This window comes from Myodes glareolus, chromosome 7 (genome assembly GCF_982192425.1).
Source record: "Myodes glareolus chromosome 7, mMyoGla1.1, whole genome shotgun sequence".
Taxonomy (NCBI): Eukaryota; Metazoa; Chordata; class Mammalia; order Rodentia; family Cricetidae; genus Myodes; species Myodes glareolus.
The window spans coordinates 85,519,921-85,536,982 of NC_142032.1; the positions used below are offsets into that span (position 1 = coordinate 85,519,921).

Below are 17,062 nucleotides of genomic sequence, written 5' to 3' on the forward strand. Positions count from 1 at the left end.
AGAAAAGGGGCCGAGGAGAAGGCTAAATCAGTGAAGTACCTGCCGCACAAACACAAGGGCTTGACTTTGGATGCCCTGTACCTCACAAAAGCTGAGGGCAGCAGGGTGTGCCTGCAGTCCTCACACCAGGGTTTCCCTGCAATCCCTGCACCAGGAAGAGCAAAAATAGGATCCCTGGGGCCTAACGACCAGCCAGTCAAGCCAAGCAATGAGCTCCAGGTCCAGTGAGAGTAGCTATCTCAAAATAAAGAATGGTGAAGCAAAATCCTTGACATCAACTTCTGGCCTCCACACACATGTTCCAAAGTAGATGCATATGCGCACACATGTGCACACACCCACATGAACATGTACACAACACACACACATACACATACATTAGTCACCTGAGCCAGGCTCTAGCCTGGTATGGATCAACGAGTCCTTATGTCCACAAGAATGGGAGGGCTGTCACCAGGGTCACTTGAAACATGGGAAATAAGGTGTGAAGTGAAGAAGGACTCACTTTACTCCTGTGTAGGTGGAAGGTTCTAGAGTGGCCAGCAGAGCTATTGCTTGGAGCCAGGTCTAAGTCTCTTCTAGCACAAAGACTCTGAGCTAGCGGCTGTGGCACAAACCTGTAACCCTGTGCTTGAGGATGAGGCAGGAGGATAGGCGCTAAGCCACAAACCTGCAATCCCATACTCAAGAGGGTGAGTTAGGAGGACCATGAGATCTAGATCAGCTTGGGCTACATTGGAATATTGTGCTAAAAAAACATAAGCCAACACACACTGAGTTGTCGTGAGTGTGCGCACATACACACATGCAAACACACACAGAGCTCTAGAGACTTCTAACCAAGTAACATTTCCAGAGAATTATTTGAATTACTCGAAAAATAAAGACATTCAAAGAGATATAAAAAGATCTGTAAAGCAAGAGGACTTCCAAAGATGGGAGAAAGGAAGGAGAAGAGGAGCGAGCCAGAGGATGGGATCCCTGGGGAAGCTGGAGAGGGGACTTCTCTGTAGACCTGCCAAAGTATTGACTTGGCCAGAGAAAATGGCTCAAGGCAAAGCACTGGTCTGAGACAGAAACCTTTCTACTGCTCAGCAACATCAAATATGTTCACGGACCAGTTCGTTTTCCACCAGAAAATGACTTCCAATGACACGCAAGAATGCTGCAGCAGGGTGCAGAACCCCAGGTTAAAGCAGTAACCCCAACTGCATGCCTGAGGGGCCGGCTTGATGGCAGCTGTTGACTGCCCAAGGAAGAAAGGTCCATGGTTAACAAGAAAAGCATGTGTCTGAACTTGAGAGGGCCTGTAACTTATCTTCTTTCTTCAAGGAAACATAACACACCATGGAGAGGCTCATCATGGAGCTTCCTGTGAGGTGTGCTGAACTCTGGAAGCTTCCCTGCCAGGCTGCTCCCTCATCCCCGACTGTCTGCCCCTTAGTAATAAAAGCTACTAAGCAGTAGGAGCAGCAGCTGCAGCAGCACAGGACACTTCAGTGGGCACTAGGGGCATCTTGGGGGAAGGGGAGAGAGCAAGAGCTGACGTCATAAAAGCGGCCAAGGGATCTATGGAGCTAATTAACCACTGCGCGGGAGCCTATTCAGTGCTCCAGTCTTCTTAGCAGGAAGAGAGCAGCTGACCTCCATCATGCTGAGGACAGAGATGCTGTGGGGCTAGAAAAGAGAAAGGCATGTCTGGATCCATCCCACCTTCTAGGTCTCTAAAGGGAAACTCTGCGTTCCTTTAGAGAAAGTAGGATCCTTCCTTCTGTTCCACTAGAGTGGGTTGTCTATAAGGTTTACAGTATATTATTTCTCCCAGTACCCCCATTCTGAGACAGGCAAGCACAGGAGGGAACAGCTAGGCTACTTGGGACGCCAGTTGGGTTGGCCTATGCACAATCAAGTCCTCTTCTAATGCACGGGGCAGCCTGAGGCCTTTATCTGCAAGTGCTGTGCGCACACACACCTCCCTCTGAACGATGTACCCAGCAGCAGCCAGTTGCAGCCTCGAGCACCCACCTGCATATAAACCTCACTCTGAACAATGCAGTAAGTTTTTCCTTCCCTTAAAGATTCTGGGAGAGTGTTTTTCAGTCTTACTCTAGGTATGTCTAGGTGGGAGTAGGAAGGCCGATCTGGCCTGAACTAGTTTTAGATACACGTGCAGTAAGGCAAACTATGTCCTCAAAGTGAACTCTCATAGGAAATCCCATGTGTCAGCTATGCCTATGCATACCTGGGCAAGCAAATGATTAAAATCAGGTGCATCCTGGATGGGAAGGGATCTATGCAGTTGAAAATGGTTATATAACATAACCTGTCAATCAAAATAGAGAAGCACCCAAACTATGATCCTCAGCAACCAAACTCTTCTTCTTGAACCCTGTAAAAGGAGGGTCCCAGAGTATCTCGCGTATGTGGCTCCCTGTCAGTCTGGACAGTGTATGTCACTCTGATCTACACTATCATTTTAGATAGTTTTACTGCTGCTTTGTAATCTGCATGCAACTTTACTTCATCTCTTTGGGTTTTTATTAGTGTTTTGGAGAATTTCACACAGAGCATTTTGATTATATCCACTACCTCCCCAACACTCCCAGATTCATCTCGACGTCCCTATCCACTCGACTTTGGGTCTATTTTATTTTTTCAACCCACCAGGTACAGTTTGGTCTGCCCATATACTCCTGGATATGCGTCCTTCATTGGTGGGTGGTCAACCCATCAGGAGCCTCACCTTAACAGAAAACTGTGTCTCCCTTATTTCCTAATTAAATAAAAATGTCAAGAATCCAGAAATACCTAGCTCAGCCCCTGAAGGGTCTTGATTTTATTGAACAACACTATGAAGATGCTTAACGTCACTGCAACGTAAATTGAAAACGGACATGTTTGGGCGTGTGAAAACTGTGTAAGCCCGACGGGCTGAGCGCCATTCCTGACAACCACGTGAAGGTGGAAGGAGAACAATTCTCAAGGGCTGTCATCTGACTTCCACATGTGGACTGTGCCATGCAAGCACACACAAACGTGCATGCACACACACATAATAAAAATAAATAAAATAAAACTGAATTTGAGGCCTGTAGCACAGGAAGGAATTTCATACCTGGTACTATAATCCTGGCCAAAAGCCCATGACTGGGGAGGCCATAGGCCCTAGGGTAAATCTCCTATTGTTATTTTGTAAAATGGTTATGCTATCAAATTACCTTCTAAACAGTTACCTTATGCCCAAAGACCTTATTTATCTAGTCAGAGAAGATATATATATATATATATTCAACAGTCAGTGGAGAGGTGTATATGTAGCTGGTCAGAGTGCTGATGGGGGCTGAGTGCTTAGCCTAAAGGAGACATGTATATTGATCCCTTCCTCTCCCAGCTCCTGCCAAGGCACAAGGACCATCTTGGAAGAAGAGGCAGAAAGAACGTAAGAGTTAGAGGATGGGGAAAGGTGCTGTGAGGTGCTGTCCTCTGGACATGACGTGACTGTCACACTAAAAACACAGCTTCTGTGTTACCTGCACAAGACCTGCATAAGATCAGGCCAGTCAAGATCCCAGCACAGATCGTCTCCAGGCGCTGTGCTTTACTGAGAAGCTATTGGCAGGCGATAGCATTGGGAGAGGTTCCTCGTGCTTCAGTGGACTTCCCACGTCTGTGCACAAGGGATTGTAATGCACTAACTAGAACCAGCAGGTTACCAATAATCAAACAAAAGCATGAAGTCGGGAGGGGTATCATACTGTGGGGAATAAGAGGGAAGTTGGAGGGGAGAAATAGGGACATCAAATATGATTATATTTCATTGTATATATGTACAAAATTATCAAAAATAAAGAAAATATTAAATACATAAGAAACTCTAGTCTAAGTATTTAAATTGAAGTTTTATGTTATATATACTTGACCATAATAAAAAAGACAAAAGAACCAAAAATATCCCTGACATCACCCACTTCCCAGCCCTCCCAGCACAGGCAGGTGCCTAGACTCCACCATGTCTGGCTGTCTCCTACAGAAGGTCACAGCCCACATGCCTGGTGACTCTGTTGCCCTAGAAACGACCTGAAAATCATGAGCAGAGCACTTCGCAGTGGGAACTAAAATTCTGCTCCAAACAACGTGGAGGACCATTTATATTTTTCTATTTATGTGTTTGTTACCAGTGGCCCAGAGATTGCACCTATTATTATATCCCATTAAAGTGGCAGCAGCTTTGTCCCTTGGCTCCTGTCACTCACCCCACCCAGTTCCTATTCTAATGCTGGAACTCAAACAGTTATTTAAGGGACAGGCACACATGGTTCCAAGGCAAATTCTTACTCTGTTCCCAGAAGGCGCACCCCATGAAAATGTCTGGGAGACTTCTCCATGTCAGCTTAGTAAACAGAACTCAGTGCGGGCGGGGGAGGGGGAGGTCTGCAAGTGAAAACAGGTTTTCCTCAGCCCAGAGTTTGAATGATCCTGTCAACATCACATTTCCTCTTTAAAAACAAAATCCCCCAAAACTGTAACATTTAAAATTTCTAACAGATGGGAGTCTTTACTATGTTGACCTAAACTAAAGCCATCCTCCTGTCTCAGCCTCCAAAGCTGCTGGGAATTTCAGGTGTGAGTCACTGCACCTGGGTAATGTTGGTATCAGAGCATCTTACTCTAGCTATTAAAAGCTACAGAAGACAATGTCTTCAAGAGGAAGCAGACTACACGTGATTCTTAAACAGAAAAGATGAACAGATAAGAGGAGGAATCAGATTTTCATTCAGAAAGAATGCTATCCCGGGGCTGGGGTGTGGCTCTGTTCCCCAGGTGTTTGCCTAGCCCGCCCCAATCCCCAGGACCGCATAAACCAGGTGTGGTGGTACATGCCTGTAATTCTAGCACCCAGGAGGTGGAGACAAGTTCATTTCGGGTTACATACCAAGTGTGAAGCCAGTTTGGGGCACACAAAACCCTGGGTCCTCCCCACAACTCCACCCAGAAGGAGAAAACATAAGAGGTTCACCCGGCACCTCAGCATGGCACCCGGCCCACAGTCAGTCTTCAGGCATTTGCTGCTGCTACCACCACCACCCCCCCCCCCCCCCCGTCACCCCACTCATGTCTCCCTCCCCAGTTCCTCCTTGGCTACATGGTGAGTTCAAGCCCAGCCTGTGATAAATGAGAACCTGTCTCAGAAAACAATTATTCCAGGTCCCTGCTGTCATAAGGGAGGCCACCCCAGGTCTTGGGATGGGAAGAATCGCACTAAGCCAAGGGCGTCACACTCTATGGGGACGAACAGGACCCTGGTCTGCACTACAGAGCAAGCGCATGTGTCCGAGAGGTCCTCTCCGAGAAACTCGCCCATGAAGCCAGACCTGCTCCAGGGTCCAACGGCTCCAGACAACCCTATTGCAATGATGGATACCAAGGCTGCGGAAGGTTTCACGTGGTGCTCCAGGGCCCCTGCTGGCTTCAGTGGGTAGCGCAGTGAGTGGCCTTCCCGGAGTATGTCTGCCTGAGGAGTCCACTTTCTGTTCTGTACCCATCTCCTAAGTCTGTCTGTCTGAACAACAGGATGCCATGTTCTAAGAGATGGGACAATTCTCAGAGAGCTTCAGGATGCTCAGATTAAGACTGCAGGCATGCTCACTGCAGGCGAAGAGCAACAATGGGGAAAGGGTCCAAATGTTTTCCAATAAAAGGAACATTGGGGAGGAACTGAAGGGGACAATCTGGAGAAAATAATTTACAGCACTTCCCAAACCTGAGAAGCAGAATCCTTTACAGCCATTAGAGTGAGGTGGATCTGTGTGCACGAGGTGGCAGATGGGGGTTGGCCAAGACTTACTGATGAGCCAAGAAAGGCTTATGGACAGCAACAGAAGACTCCGCTCTGTTTCCTTTCTGAGGAGGGGACTGCATGTCAAATGAGAATTCAGACAGATGGACGAAGAGAGAGGAAAGCACGCAAAAAGAAAAAGGCAGAGAACACAAAAAGAATAGGTTTAAAAAAATTGGGGGGGGGAGGCAGGGTCTCATGTAGCCCAGGATAGCCCAAGACTTACTGTATAGCCAAAGATGACCGTGAACTTCTGATTTCCCTGTCTTTACCTCCATAGTGTCAGGATTACTGGCATGTGCCACCATGCCCACTCTTATATAGTGACAATGAGTCATGCTAGACAATCACTCTACCAACTAAGTTACATCCTCAGCCCTGCAATGGTTTCTGTGGTTGTTGTTATTTTCATTTGGGGGGGGTTGTTTTGTGTTTTGAAACAGGGTTTCTCTGTGTAGCTTTGGAGCCTGTCCTAGCACTCACTCTGTAGACCAGGCTGGCCTTGAACTCACAGAGATCAGCCTGCCTGGGTCTCCCGAGTGCTGGGATTAAAGGTGTGCACCACCACCGCCTGGCTGCAAAGGTTATTTTTAATGGGTATATTGCTGTGGAATAATCCTTCTGTACACTGTGAAAATGTGTTGCGCTCATTTTTAATAAAAAGCTAATTGGCCGATAGCGAGGCAGAATTTTGGGGGCAGAGAGAATGCTGGGAAGAAGGGCGGAGTCTAAAGGTCTTGAGTCAGACCTGAAGAGCAACATGGGAAGTTCATAGATGAGGTAATCGAGTCTCGGGGCAGCACAAAGATGAACAGAAATAGGCTAACTTAAGTTGCAAGAGCTGGTTGGAGACAAGCCTAAGCTACTGGTCGAGCATTTATACTTAATTAGTCTCTGAGTGATTACTTGGGAGTGGCTGCCGGGACACAGAGCAACTCTGCCTACAGTATATTGAAGAAAAGAACTGAGAAAAAAAAGTCCCTTTAATAACAAGTTTTTGGAGGAAGGGAGTGAGGGAATACAGAGAACAATATTGGAATCTTTTCTTTTCTTTTTGTCAGTACAAGGGATTGAACCTAGAACCTCAGGTACACAAGACAAAAGCTGCAACCACTGAGCTACAGCCTTACTGGAGCCTAACACAGTCCTACTGCCAGAATTCCTTCAAATGCGCACTCTGAACTCCTTTATAAAAAACCATTCAAACTGAAAACCACAGATGGCTTATATTTTCAACAAGATCCAGGAGCACCCCCTGAACACCCTAAAGACATGGTAACATAAATTCAGACAGGACTGTGACGGGAGCCTGTCAAACACCCTTGCTGTTGCCAGCGAAGCCCGTGACTCAGTGGATGGATCATGAGAGATGGTAGTGAAGTGCTAGCCTGGCCCACCTCCAGCTGCTGGCTCCTTCATAAGCAACTGGGTCAGGGCTAACGGGAGACTTTACACTGTCAACCAAGCAATAGCTCAGAGGCTTCTAACTCACTCCCAGACTTCCAAGCTTCCAGATGTTCTCCTTGCCAGCCCAGCGGGAAAACCAGCCCAGCCCAGCGGGATGGCGGAGTGAAGACAGCGCAGCTTGATAAGAGGGGACCAAACGGTTGAAGCCCCTCCCTTGAAAGAACTCTATGAAAGCAGGGCTCTGACTGAGAGTAATGAACCCTTCCCAGGTACACAGACACCGCAACACACCTCTAGCCGTCTCCAGTGTTTCCCACCTCTGCCTGGCTTAGATATAATGACAGGATCAACACAGTGGAAGCCAGCTAATAAAACACAGAGCAGCACGGGCTGTGGGGTGGAGATGCTCAGTCAGCACCATGCACACCTGCAAAGGACCGGAGGTAGGTTCCCAGCACCCATAGGGAAAGCCTGATGTGGCAACAGACACTTGTACCCCGATGCTGGAGAGGCAGAAGATTCCTGCTGTCTACTGCAGTCATTTTAGCAGAACCCATGAGTTCCAGGCTAATGAGACTCTGCCTCAGAAAATAAGGTGATGCCCCTGAGGAACAAAACCTGATACTGATCTCTGACTCACCGTGCAGGTATACACACAGGCGTAGATACACACATTCATGCATGCACACACACATATCAGATCCTGAAAACTTGATGTATTGCAACCGAGACATGCAGATGACTTTAGCAAGGCTGCATGGTCCAGAGACCAGCTGGCCACCGAGGTTTAATCCTGTTACTGTCAACCTGTGCTTGTGTAACAGAAACTGTTCTTAAAGCGGTGAAGTCTGAGGACATAAGGGCCACTATTCCAATGATGCCAAAATAGAGCAAGCTTTACAGAAGTACGAACGCCTAGGGACAATTAAGTAGCACATTCATTATGGCTTAATTGTTACCAATGACAGCTTAATATAACCTTGACTTCGCCACATGGATTCGGCAACATGCCCTTTCCGTTCATGTTGGACATCAATATTTAATGTGAAGGTCCACTGGAGACACATAAATTATTTCCAATTTCATCAGCACCAAACCAAAGTTCCCGGTGTATATCTGCTCTCTCCTGCTCAACTCAGAGTACCCAGAGCTCTGCACTGAGCCAAGGCTACTCAGCTCACAAGTTACCTCCTATTTAATGAAGCATGATTAATAAAAACTCAGAGAAATTAGGGTTCAACCTGGAGATCCAAAAAGTAAAGCAAACAGCCACTGACTCTTACCTCAACCTCAGTATGAAATGGCAATCCTGCCTCCAGGAATCTCAGAATAAGACTGTGAGCTATTTCCTCATGCATTATAATCCTCTCTAGAGCTTGGATTAAAGGCATGTACCACCCAGTTTCTATGGCAAACTAGTGTAGCTACTGGGATTAAAGGTGTGTGTTACCATTCCCTGGTCTGTAAGGCTAACCCGTGGGGCTGTTTTACTCTCAGATCTTCAGGCAAGCTTTATTTATTAAAATACAATTGAAATGCCTCTACAATTTGTGTGTCAGGGCAGGGGTAGTGACTTTCTGTCCTCCCTGCAAGATACCCAGAATGCACACAGGTTGTGCATTCTGTCTGTGACTAGCAAGTCTAGTTTCCCCTAAGTACTGGGGATTAAGTATTCCTTATTCCTTAATTCTGATTCATTGTTTGTAACAGGTTTATGAAGTCACAGGACGGCAGCTCATACATGCAACCTCAGCACTTGGGAGATGAGGCAGGAGGATCTGGAAGCTCAAGGTCATCTTTGGCTGTAGATCAAGTTTGAGGTCAGCCTAGACAACGTGAGACTCTGTCTCAAACAAATAAACAAACAAAACAACAAAACCCAAACAGACCTGGGAAACTGACTCCTTGAGCAAAGAGCTTGTTAACGCAGTGTGAAGGTCTGAGTTCATATTCCTAGCACCCACGTGAAGCCCAGCATGGTAGCATGTTCTGGTGCGAGTTGGCAAACGACCATTTCAAAACGAGAATGTCCCCTGATCTCCGTAAGTCCACAATGGCATGTATGCACCTGAACTCACACACAGACATGTATACATAAACCATATACACACATATACAAAGATTTCTTTTCACAAATGATTCAAGTGGTCGATCTACAATAGCAGGTCTTTAGCACCATATGCATCTGGAATTCAGAAGGCAAGTACGTGCTGATACAAAAGGGCTGTCCTAATAACAGCGTGCCTTACAGTCTCCATGTCAGGTGTGGTCACCCGACAGGATGCCACCAGCAAACTATAAACCTTACTCTCTTCACCTACAAAACGAAGGCAAGCAACCCACTAGTAATACAGACAGAACAAAGTGAGCCACTTGCTGGGAGTTCAGCGCTCTCCACAGTAAGGCCTCCATCTATCCTCTAAATTCCATCTCCTCATGCCTTGGACTGACCTTGCTGCTCCCTGGCCCCTAGCCCTTTCCTGTGCCATCACCAGCCTCTAGAATGTCCTCAGGTGCACTGCGGGTATCCAGACCACCCCACCTCCTGGGTTCTCAATGCCATCTGTTTTGAGAAGCTTTTTGGCTCTTTTAAGACAGCTCATTCCTTTCTGCTCTAAGAGTCCACACGTGTACACACAGAAAGACACTGTCATATGCTGTCTAACGCACTAAGTGAACAGACTGGCTCTCCCTCGCTAACACAGGGGCTCTGCATGCATTCCTGCTTCTAGTTCGACATTTTGCATATAAGAAATGAACAAGACATGGCTGCAGTAGGGAGGAAGCCACAGCTGGGGTGGAGAGAATCACTTGTGCCTCTTTCTCGAGGTTCCATCAGCAACTGTCATTCATCCCTGGCCACCTCACTCCCCAAGGCAGAAAAGTTCAGTCTGCTCAGATGTGAACAGGGGTTTAACGCCACTGCTCACCTGCGACTGTTCCCGCTACAACTGGCCAAAGAGGCCTCGAGGTTGGGGACAGTCACACACATCTGCCACACTCAGATGATGCTTTGCTCATGAGAGTCACACTCGGATGATGCTTTGCTCACGAGAGCCTTCCACAACAGATGCCGAGAGCCTGGTGAGTGACAGGAACCAATTTTCTCTTTCAAAAGTTGCTTCTCACCTTCTAGAAAGGGGAAAAGCCAAAGCCCTCTTCCCACCTAACACTGTGCCCCGCTGCTTCCTCAGCTGCCACCTGCCATGGTGACAGAAGCCACCGACTCCCAACAGTGGATCTGCAGCAGGGCCTGCTCTGTGCTTCCCCAGGCTCCTCATGCTGACCCGCACAGCAGCTCCAACCAATGTGCCCTGAGGTCTAGGCGCATGCTAGGACCCACTGCGCTTTCTTCTACTGGAATCATAAAGTCAATCCACCCACAGACGGCTCTGGTGGGCTGTCTTCCTCACAGATGCCTCTGCGTACTACTTACGTCCTCACTCTGAGACGTCTGAGCCCATTTGTCTTCACTGTTTGCTTCTCAAGGCGGGGTGGGGGTGGGGGCTTATTCCGTAGGATCCATAGCCTGGAACTAGGATTCTCACGCCTCAGCTTCCAAAGTGCTGGGGTCACAGGCATGGACTATTATGCCTGGCACTTCCATCACTACTATTAGAGACATCACTACATGGGGATGCAGTTCAGTTGGCAGAGTGATGGCCAGGCATACACAAAGTCAGGAGCTCACACAAAGTCAGGAGCTCAATCCCCAGCATCCATGAACTGGGTGTAGTGGCCTATGCCTATGATCTCAGCACTGAGAAGGCAGGAGGATCAGAAGTTCAAGGTCATCCTCAGCTACAAAATGAGTATAAGACTAGACGAGAATTCTAGGGTCCTGTTCTTAAAGAACAGATAAATAAAAAAGAATTGACCATTGCTTTGAGGCAGGACCAAGGCCCTCCCCACTACATCTAGGCTGAGCAAGGTATCCCCTCCAAAGAGAATGAGTTTCAAAAAGTCAATACAAATAGTAGTGATAAATCCTGGTCTCGCTGACAGTAGCCCCACAGTCTGCCCCAGCCATACAATTGTCACCCATATTCAGAGGGCCTAGTTTGGTCCTGTGCTGGTTCCCTTGCTGTCAGACTGGAGTTGGTGGGCTCCCATTAGCTCAGGTAAGCTGTTTCACTGGCTATCTCCAACATGGGTTAAACTTTGTTGACTCCCCATGGGAAGCTTTACCCTCTCTGAAGAGTGGATGGGGGGGGTGGGGGGAAGGTGGAGGGGGTAGGAGGAGGGAAGGAAGTGGAAACTGGGATTGGTATGTAAAATGAGAAAAGACAGGTTTGTTTTTTTTTAATGTAATTAATTAAAAAAATCGTCATTGTGTTGGTGCACACTTTTAATCTCAGCACTCAGGAGGCAGAGACATGTGGGTCTCTGAGTTTGAGGCTAGTCTGGTCTACATAGTAAATTACAGGATAGCCAGGGATATACAGAGAAACGCTGCCTTACCACCCTCCCCAAATATATGGTGACGATGCAATGAAGAAAAGGAGAGAGGTCAAGGGAAAGCCTTAAAGACTGAACTGGCCTGCTCATCTGTCTGGGTTGGGTGGGGGCTAAGGAAGGCTTTCCTGAGACAGCATGTGAACTGAGCTCTCGCACAGAAATGTTTAAAAAGTACCCTGAAAAAAACGAAAGCTTAAAAGAAGGGAGATAAGATAGGGTGGGGAGAGAGAAAACAGAACACATTATGTACGTGTATAAAATTGTCAAAGAACAAATTTAACTCATAAAAATGTTTGAGGAAAAAGAAAACGGCCAGAATCATAAGAGCAGGAAGGAAATGTCCTCCTGTGGGGCAGGCCCTCGAGGCCACCTGTAACGGTTGTGCCACTATTGCACCAGGGGCACCTTTCTCTGCAAGTCAGTACCGCGGCGTTCATAGTCCAGTGCTAGCTAGGACCACTGAGGTCTTTCCTCCTACAGTAGTTACACAGAACCTTCTGGCACTGTGGAAGTTAGCCAGCAAAGAGGACATCTCCAGATCAGCTTGAGATTGGTTTCTTAGTGCTCTACAGCCAAAGTGCGAGGTGTCCTCAGCAGAAGTCTTTCCATGAAGTTATGATGGGTAGCCAAGGGGAGACCTCCCGAAACAGTAACTCCCAGGGAGGCATCCTGTGCCCTGCATTGCAGTTGTCATTAAATTACATGAATCTGGGAGTAGTATTGCCCATTCATGCAAGGTGATTTCATTGAAATTCTTCTTTCCCTTTTTCCCCTCTTTGGTTTCTCAAAACAGGGCTTTTCTGTAGCTTTGGAATCTGTCCTGGAACTCACTTTATAGACCAGCCTGGCCTCAAACTCACAGAGATCCACCTGTCTCTGCCACCCCAGTACTGGAATTAAAGGCATGCACTATCACTGCCCGGCTGAAATTCTTTTTTTTTTTTTTCAAAATGCGCTATTTTGAACTTAGTTTACTAACTGTGGGCTTCAGTTATCTGAAGCCACTATCCTCATTCTTCCCATCAAATAAAAACCACAGAGAGAGGTCACAGGGAACGTGGATGTGCAAGTTCCTCTGTGTAGGCTGTACAACCAGAGTGGTACTGCTGGGTCACTGGGCAGTTCTATCTTTAGATTCGTGAGAACCCTCCAGACTGATTTCCCAAGTAACTGCATTAGTCTACACATCCAGCGACAGAGCATAAATGGTCTCCTTCTGCCACACCCACACTTTCAGCATTTGTGGTCAAAAGCCCATGGCTGGGGCGTCACAGGACCTAATGTAGAGCCCACTATTGTTATTTTCCTAACCCATCATGCAGTCATATTGTCTTATAAATATTCATGTTTACACCCACAGACCCGGGCTGCTCTCAGCCTTGGCCAGAGAAGCTCCCTTCTTGCAGTGAGCAGCAGTCAATGCGGAGAAGCAGAGAATAAAATACTGGGTGCTCAGCCCTAAACGGACGTCTACATCAGCACCCCAACCCCATTGCCACTGCCCCCACTGAGGCCCAGGGACCACTGATGAAAAGGAGGTGGGAAGAATGGAAGAAGACTGTTTCTTTCTCTCCCAGCAACCCTCAGCCAACAGCTCCCAGGCCAGGGCTAGGACTTCAGGCCTCCCTTCGCTATGCAGAGTTTTTGTCCGGCTTGGGCACAGGTAGGTGTTGTGAATGCTGTCAGAAACACTATGACCTTCTATGTATGACTGCCTTGTTGTTTCTGGAAAACAATGTCCTTGTAGTCGTCCTTCCTCTGACTTACACCAGTTCTCACACTCTGCCCTCTCTTCCACAGTGATCCCTGAGTCTTGGGGGAGGGGGTGAAATGCAGAAGGTCAGCCACACTCAGGGGATGACCACAATCCAAGAGTATTGGCAGCACAGATTGGACTTGATAGGTTTAATAAAACAACAAGAAACAAGAGGGCACAAAGTTAGCTGGGTGCGATGGGGTGGATCTGTGAGGTGTTGGGTGAGGGGGGGTAGATATAATCACAATACATTGTATCAAATTCTCAAATAACCGAAAAAAATGCATAAAAAGAAAAAATAGAGGGCACTAGGTTTAAAATATACAAAAATTAAAAAAAAAATTGACAGAGGTGGTGGTGCATACCTTTAATCCTAGCACTTGGGAGGCAGAGACAGCAAATCTCTGTGAGTTCAAAGTCAGCCTGGTTTACAGAGTGAGTTCCACGACAGGCTCCAAAGCTACAGAGAAACCCTGTCTCGAAAAACAAACAAACGAGCAAACAGACAAACAAATGTATTGGGAGGCGTGCTGTGAAATGTCATCCTCCAGATGTGACACGAGGTTTCTCACGCTCCAGTGGGTATCCCCACACCCACGCACACATGGGCAACACCAACTGGACTCAGTGGGCTATCAAAAACAGACATGAACTTGGAAGAGGGACATGTTGTGGGAGGCAGAGTGGGATTGAGGGGATAAGACAGGAGGCTGATAGGAACATGTTTCATTGTACAGATGTACAGCCTTCTCAGGAACACAGGAAAATAGAAATAAAACTCAAGAAAGGCAGCGAGCTCCGAGAGAGAGAGAGACACTGTCAGTAAAGATGACAGCAGACCGCTCTGCTCGCTGCCCTGGGCCTCTGTTGCAGAGAACTGCACATTCCTGGTTCGCAGCCCAATTCAGCCAATTAACCTTGAAATTGGCTTTCCCGCAGACTCGAGGTTTTGCAGGTAAGAAATCAATCTGAAAGGTTGGGTGCAGAGGCGCAGGCCTCAAATGCCAGCACTTGGAGGCTGAGGAGGGAGAATTCAGAGTTTGAGGCCGGCCAGGCAGGGATACATAGCCAAGATTACTGAGACAGAAAGGGCCTGACACAGAGATAGAGCCAGATGAGGAGGAGGAAGAGAGAGGAAAGGCGGAGAAAAGAGAGGAAAGCACAGACACGCAGAGTGAGTGAGTTTGTCCCTCAAAACCGCCAAAGAAGTGCTGCCAATGTCACACCGTGGTTGTAGACGGCAGCGCTGACTCCAGCTCTGTAGCTACTTTGCATCAGTGGTCCCGTGCTCTCGGGCATGACTGCATTCATTCTCAACTCAGAGGTAACCCTACCATCCCCTCTGCTTCGCACATGGATAAACTGGAGCCCGAAGAGGCCAACTTGCCCGAGGGCATCTATTTCCCTAAGTGGCGGAAGCAGGGGCAGCCCCACTGTATTCCGGAAACTTGAAAGCCACCATTGACCCATTGACCGGGGTCTCAGCACACCCTGCTGGTGGCTGAACAGGCAACCAATCCCACTTCTCCAGACTCTTCACTCCATCGGAAGGCTGAGTGCTCCTTCTCGCTTCCCTTCCCATGTCCTCCTTAGAAAAACACACATTCTTCTGAGCCACTGACAAAGAAGAACAAGAAGCTATCTGGAGTGGGGACTCAAAGAAAAGGCAGCCAGGCAATTCTGGGCCATCTCTAGGTGTAAACATGGACATGCAAGGCTTTTATGGCTTCTTAGCGCTCCCAAGACGACAGGCAAGAATATCTGCAGTAAATGCCAGCATGATCCTAGATACATGTGGGGACCCTTGTGCACAAACAGACAGAACTAAGCCTTTTCTAGCATCTTGAGCTGGTCTGCAGGGGTTCAAGACTCTGAACTCAGCCCTGATAGACACAGAGCCTGAAAATGGAAACGTAATCAAAGCAGGATGAAGGCAAGCCAGAGATGAACTGGGAGGGTGACGCTTTAGAGCCAGCCGAGATGGGAGGATGTTCGGGGACACAAACAAAAGCAACCGGCTCCAATGAGCTTCATATTTAGCTCACTCTTTCTCAGTAATTGACTGTATTATTTATTTGGCCAGTAACTGCTCTGTGTGGCTTTCAGAATGACAGTGATGGGCTTTTAAGGTTTAGTGTGACTGCATTTAGACTCAAGCAAAAATCACCAGATGAATTTTTAAACATGAAGCAGACACCACAGTGCTGTGCCCAGCAGCTGCTTAAAGTCAGGGTGAAGGCCCAGCAGCCCAGAGTTCTAACATAGTGGTACTGTTTCCGTCCATGCACAGGACCCAGGGCTGAGCTCACACCCCTCCCTTCTCTGTCTCTCCTCCCCAGCACCCTCCAATACTCAGAAGAAGCCTCTCAGGTACACTACACAGAGAGAGTAGAGCTGCCACCCCCAACAGCAGGGTATTTGCTATCCAAAGATTAGATCCCACTTCTGTGTGTCTGGTGTTTAAATACATGAACAAACAGAAAGAATAAAAAACAACCCTGAACCTGCTGTGGCCAAGCAGCCCTAACTTCTCAGGCTCAGTTGGCACCCTAGCCCAAGATGTTTGGCTGCCAGACCGGTCCTGAAATGGACTGGAGAAGGGCATGACAGAAAAATCTCTCACTCCTCCCTCTGCCTCCACCTGCCTCTGTGCAGCCTGACTCCATGTTTCTTACTAGAGAAACATTTTAAAATATTCACTAAGACAGACAGTGGTGGCTCACGAAATTAATCTCAGAACTCGAGAGGCAGAGGCAGGCAGATCTCTGTGAGTTTGAGGCCAACTTGGTCTACGAAGAAAATTCCAGGACAGCTAGGACTATTACACAGAAAAACCCTGTCTCAAAAAACTGAGAAAAAAGAAACTGCTGTTTTCTTTCCCCCTTAAAGGTGACATCTCTCAGTACACGCATGCAGAGATGCATGTGGCTGAGTCAGACTTCTTAAGTCACAAGGGAGCATCAAGGCTAGAGAGGCAAGCAGGCTTACCTTGGGAGAGGCACTGGTTGGCCAAGGCAACCTGACCAGAATGCAGGTAGAGGTTGAGGCGGGTGAAGATGCCCACCAGGGATGGAATGGTGATGAAGCAGTAGGCAACACAGGCCTAGAGAGAAGGGAGATGCAGATGGTCAATCAATATGCCCATGTTCACCCAGCATGTGTTTCCAAGGAGACACATGAAGCCTATTCATTGTTTTCCCCAACACGCACACACAAACACACCATCATCCTAGTTCTGATGAGCCCTGAAAAGTTGGGGAAGGAGAAAGGGGCGAAGTAGAGAGTTTGAAAACTAGCCCTTCCCCCGTCACTGCACTTATGCATAGATAACACCTCTATGTGGGTGATGGAGAAACTGATGGCTCAGGAGTTTGGAGGTAAGAGGCAGCTAAGCTGGGGAGGCTAAGAAGTCCGCTAGGGTCTGACCCCAAAGACAGAGGCAAGAGGTAAAGGGACAGAGGTGGATGCCTGCCTTTCACTATGATCTCTAGGACATGGCTTCATTTTAAAGGATGGGGCACTGCCCCTCTACTGTGATTTGAAGCATCAACTCAAGACGCTGACATTTGGATCCAACTTTAACTTGGATATAACCCTGACCAAGG

General features: G+C 47.7%; 1 protein-coding gene across 1 annotated transcript in view; it reads right to left on the reverse strand.

Moving 5' to 3' along the window:
* Window positions 1-17,062, reverse strand: part of Vps35l (VPS35 endosomal protein sorting factor like) — a 110,484-nt gene that overhangs the window by 23,539 nt on the left and 69,883 nt on the right. Inside the window, exon 26 of the mRNA XM_087908529.1 lies at window positions 16,446-16,560. Within this exon, the coding sequence (XP_087764655.1) occupies window positions 16,446-16,560 (115 nt within the window). The remainder of the gene's footprint in view (window positions 1-16,445; window positions 16,561-17,062) is intronic.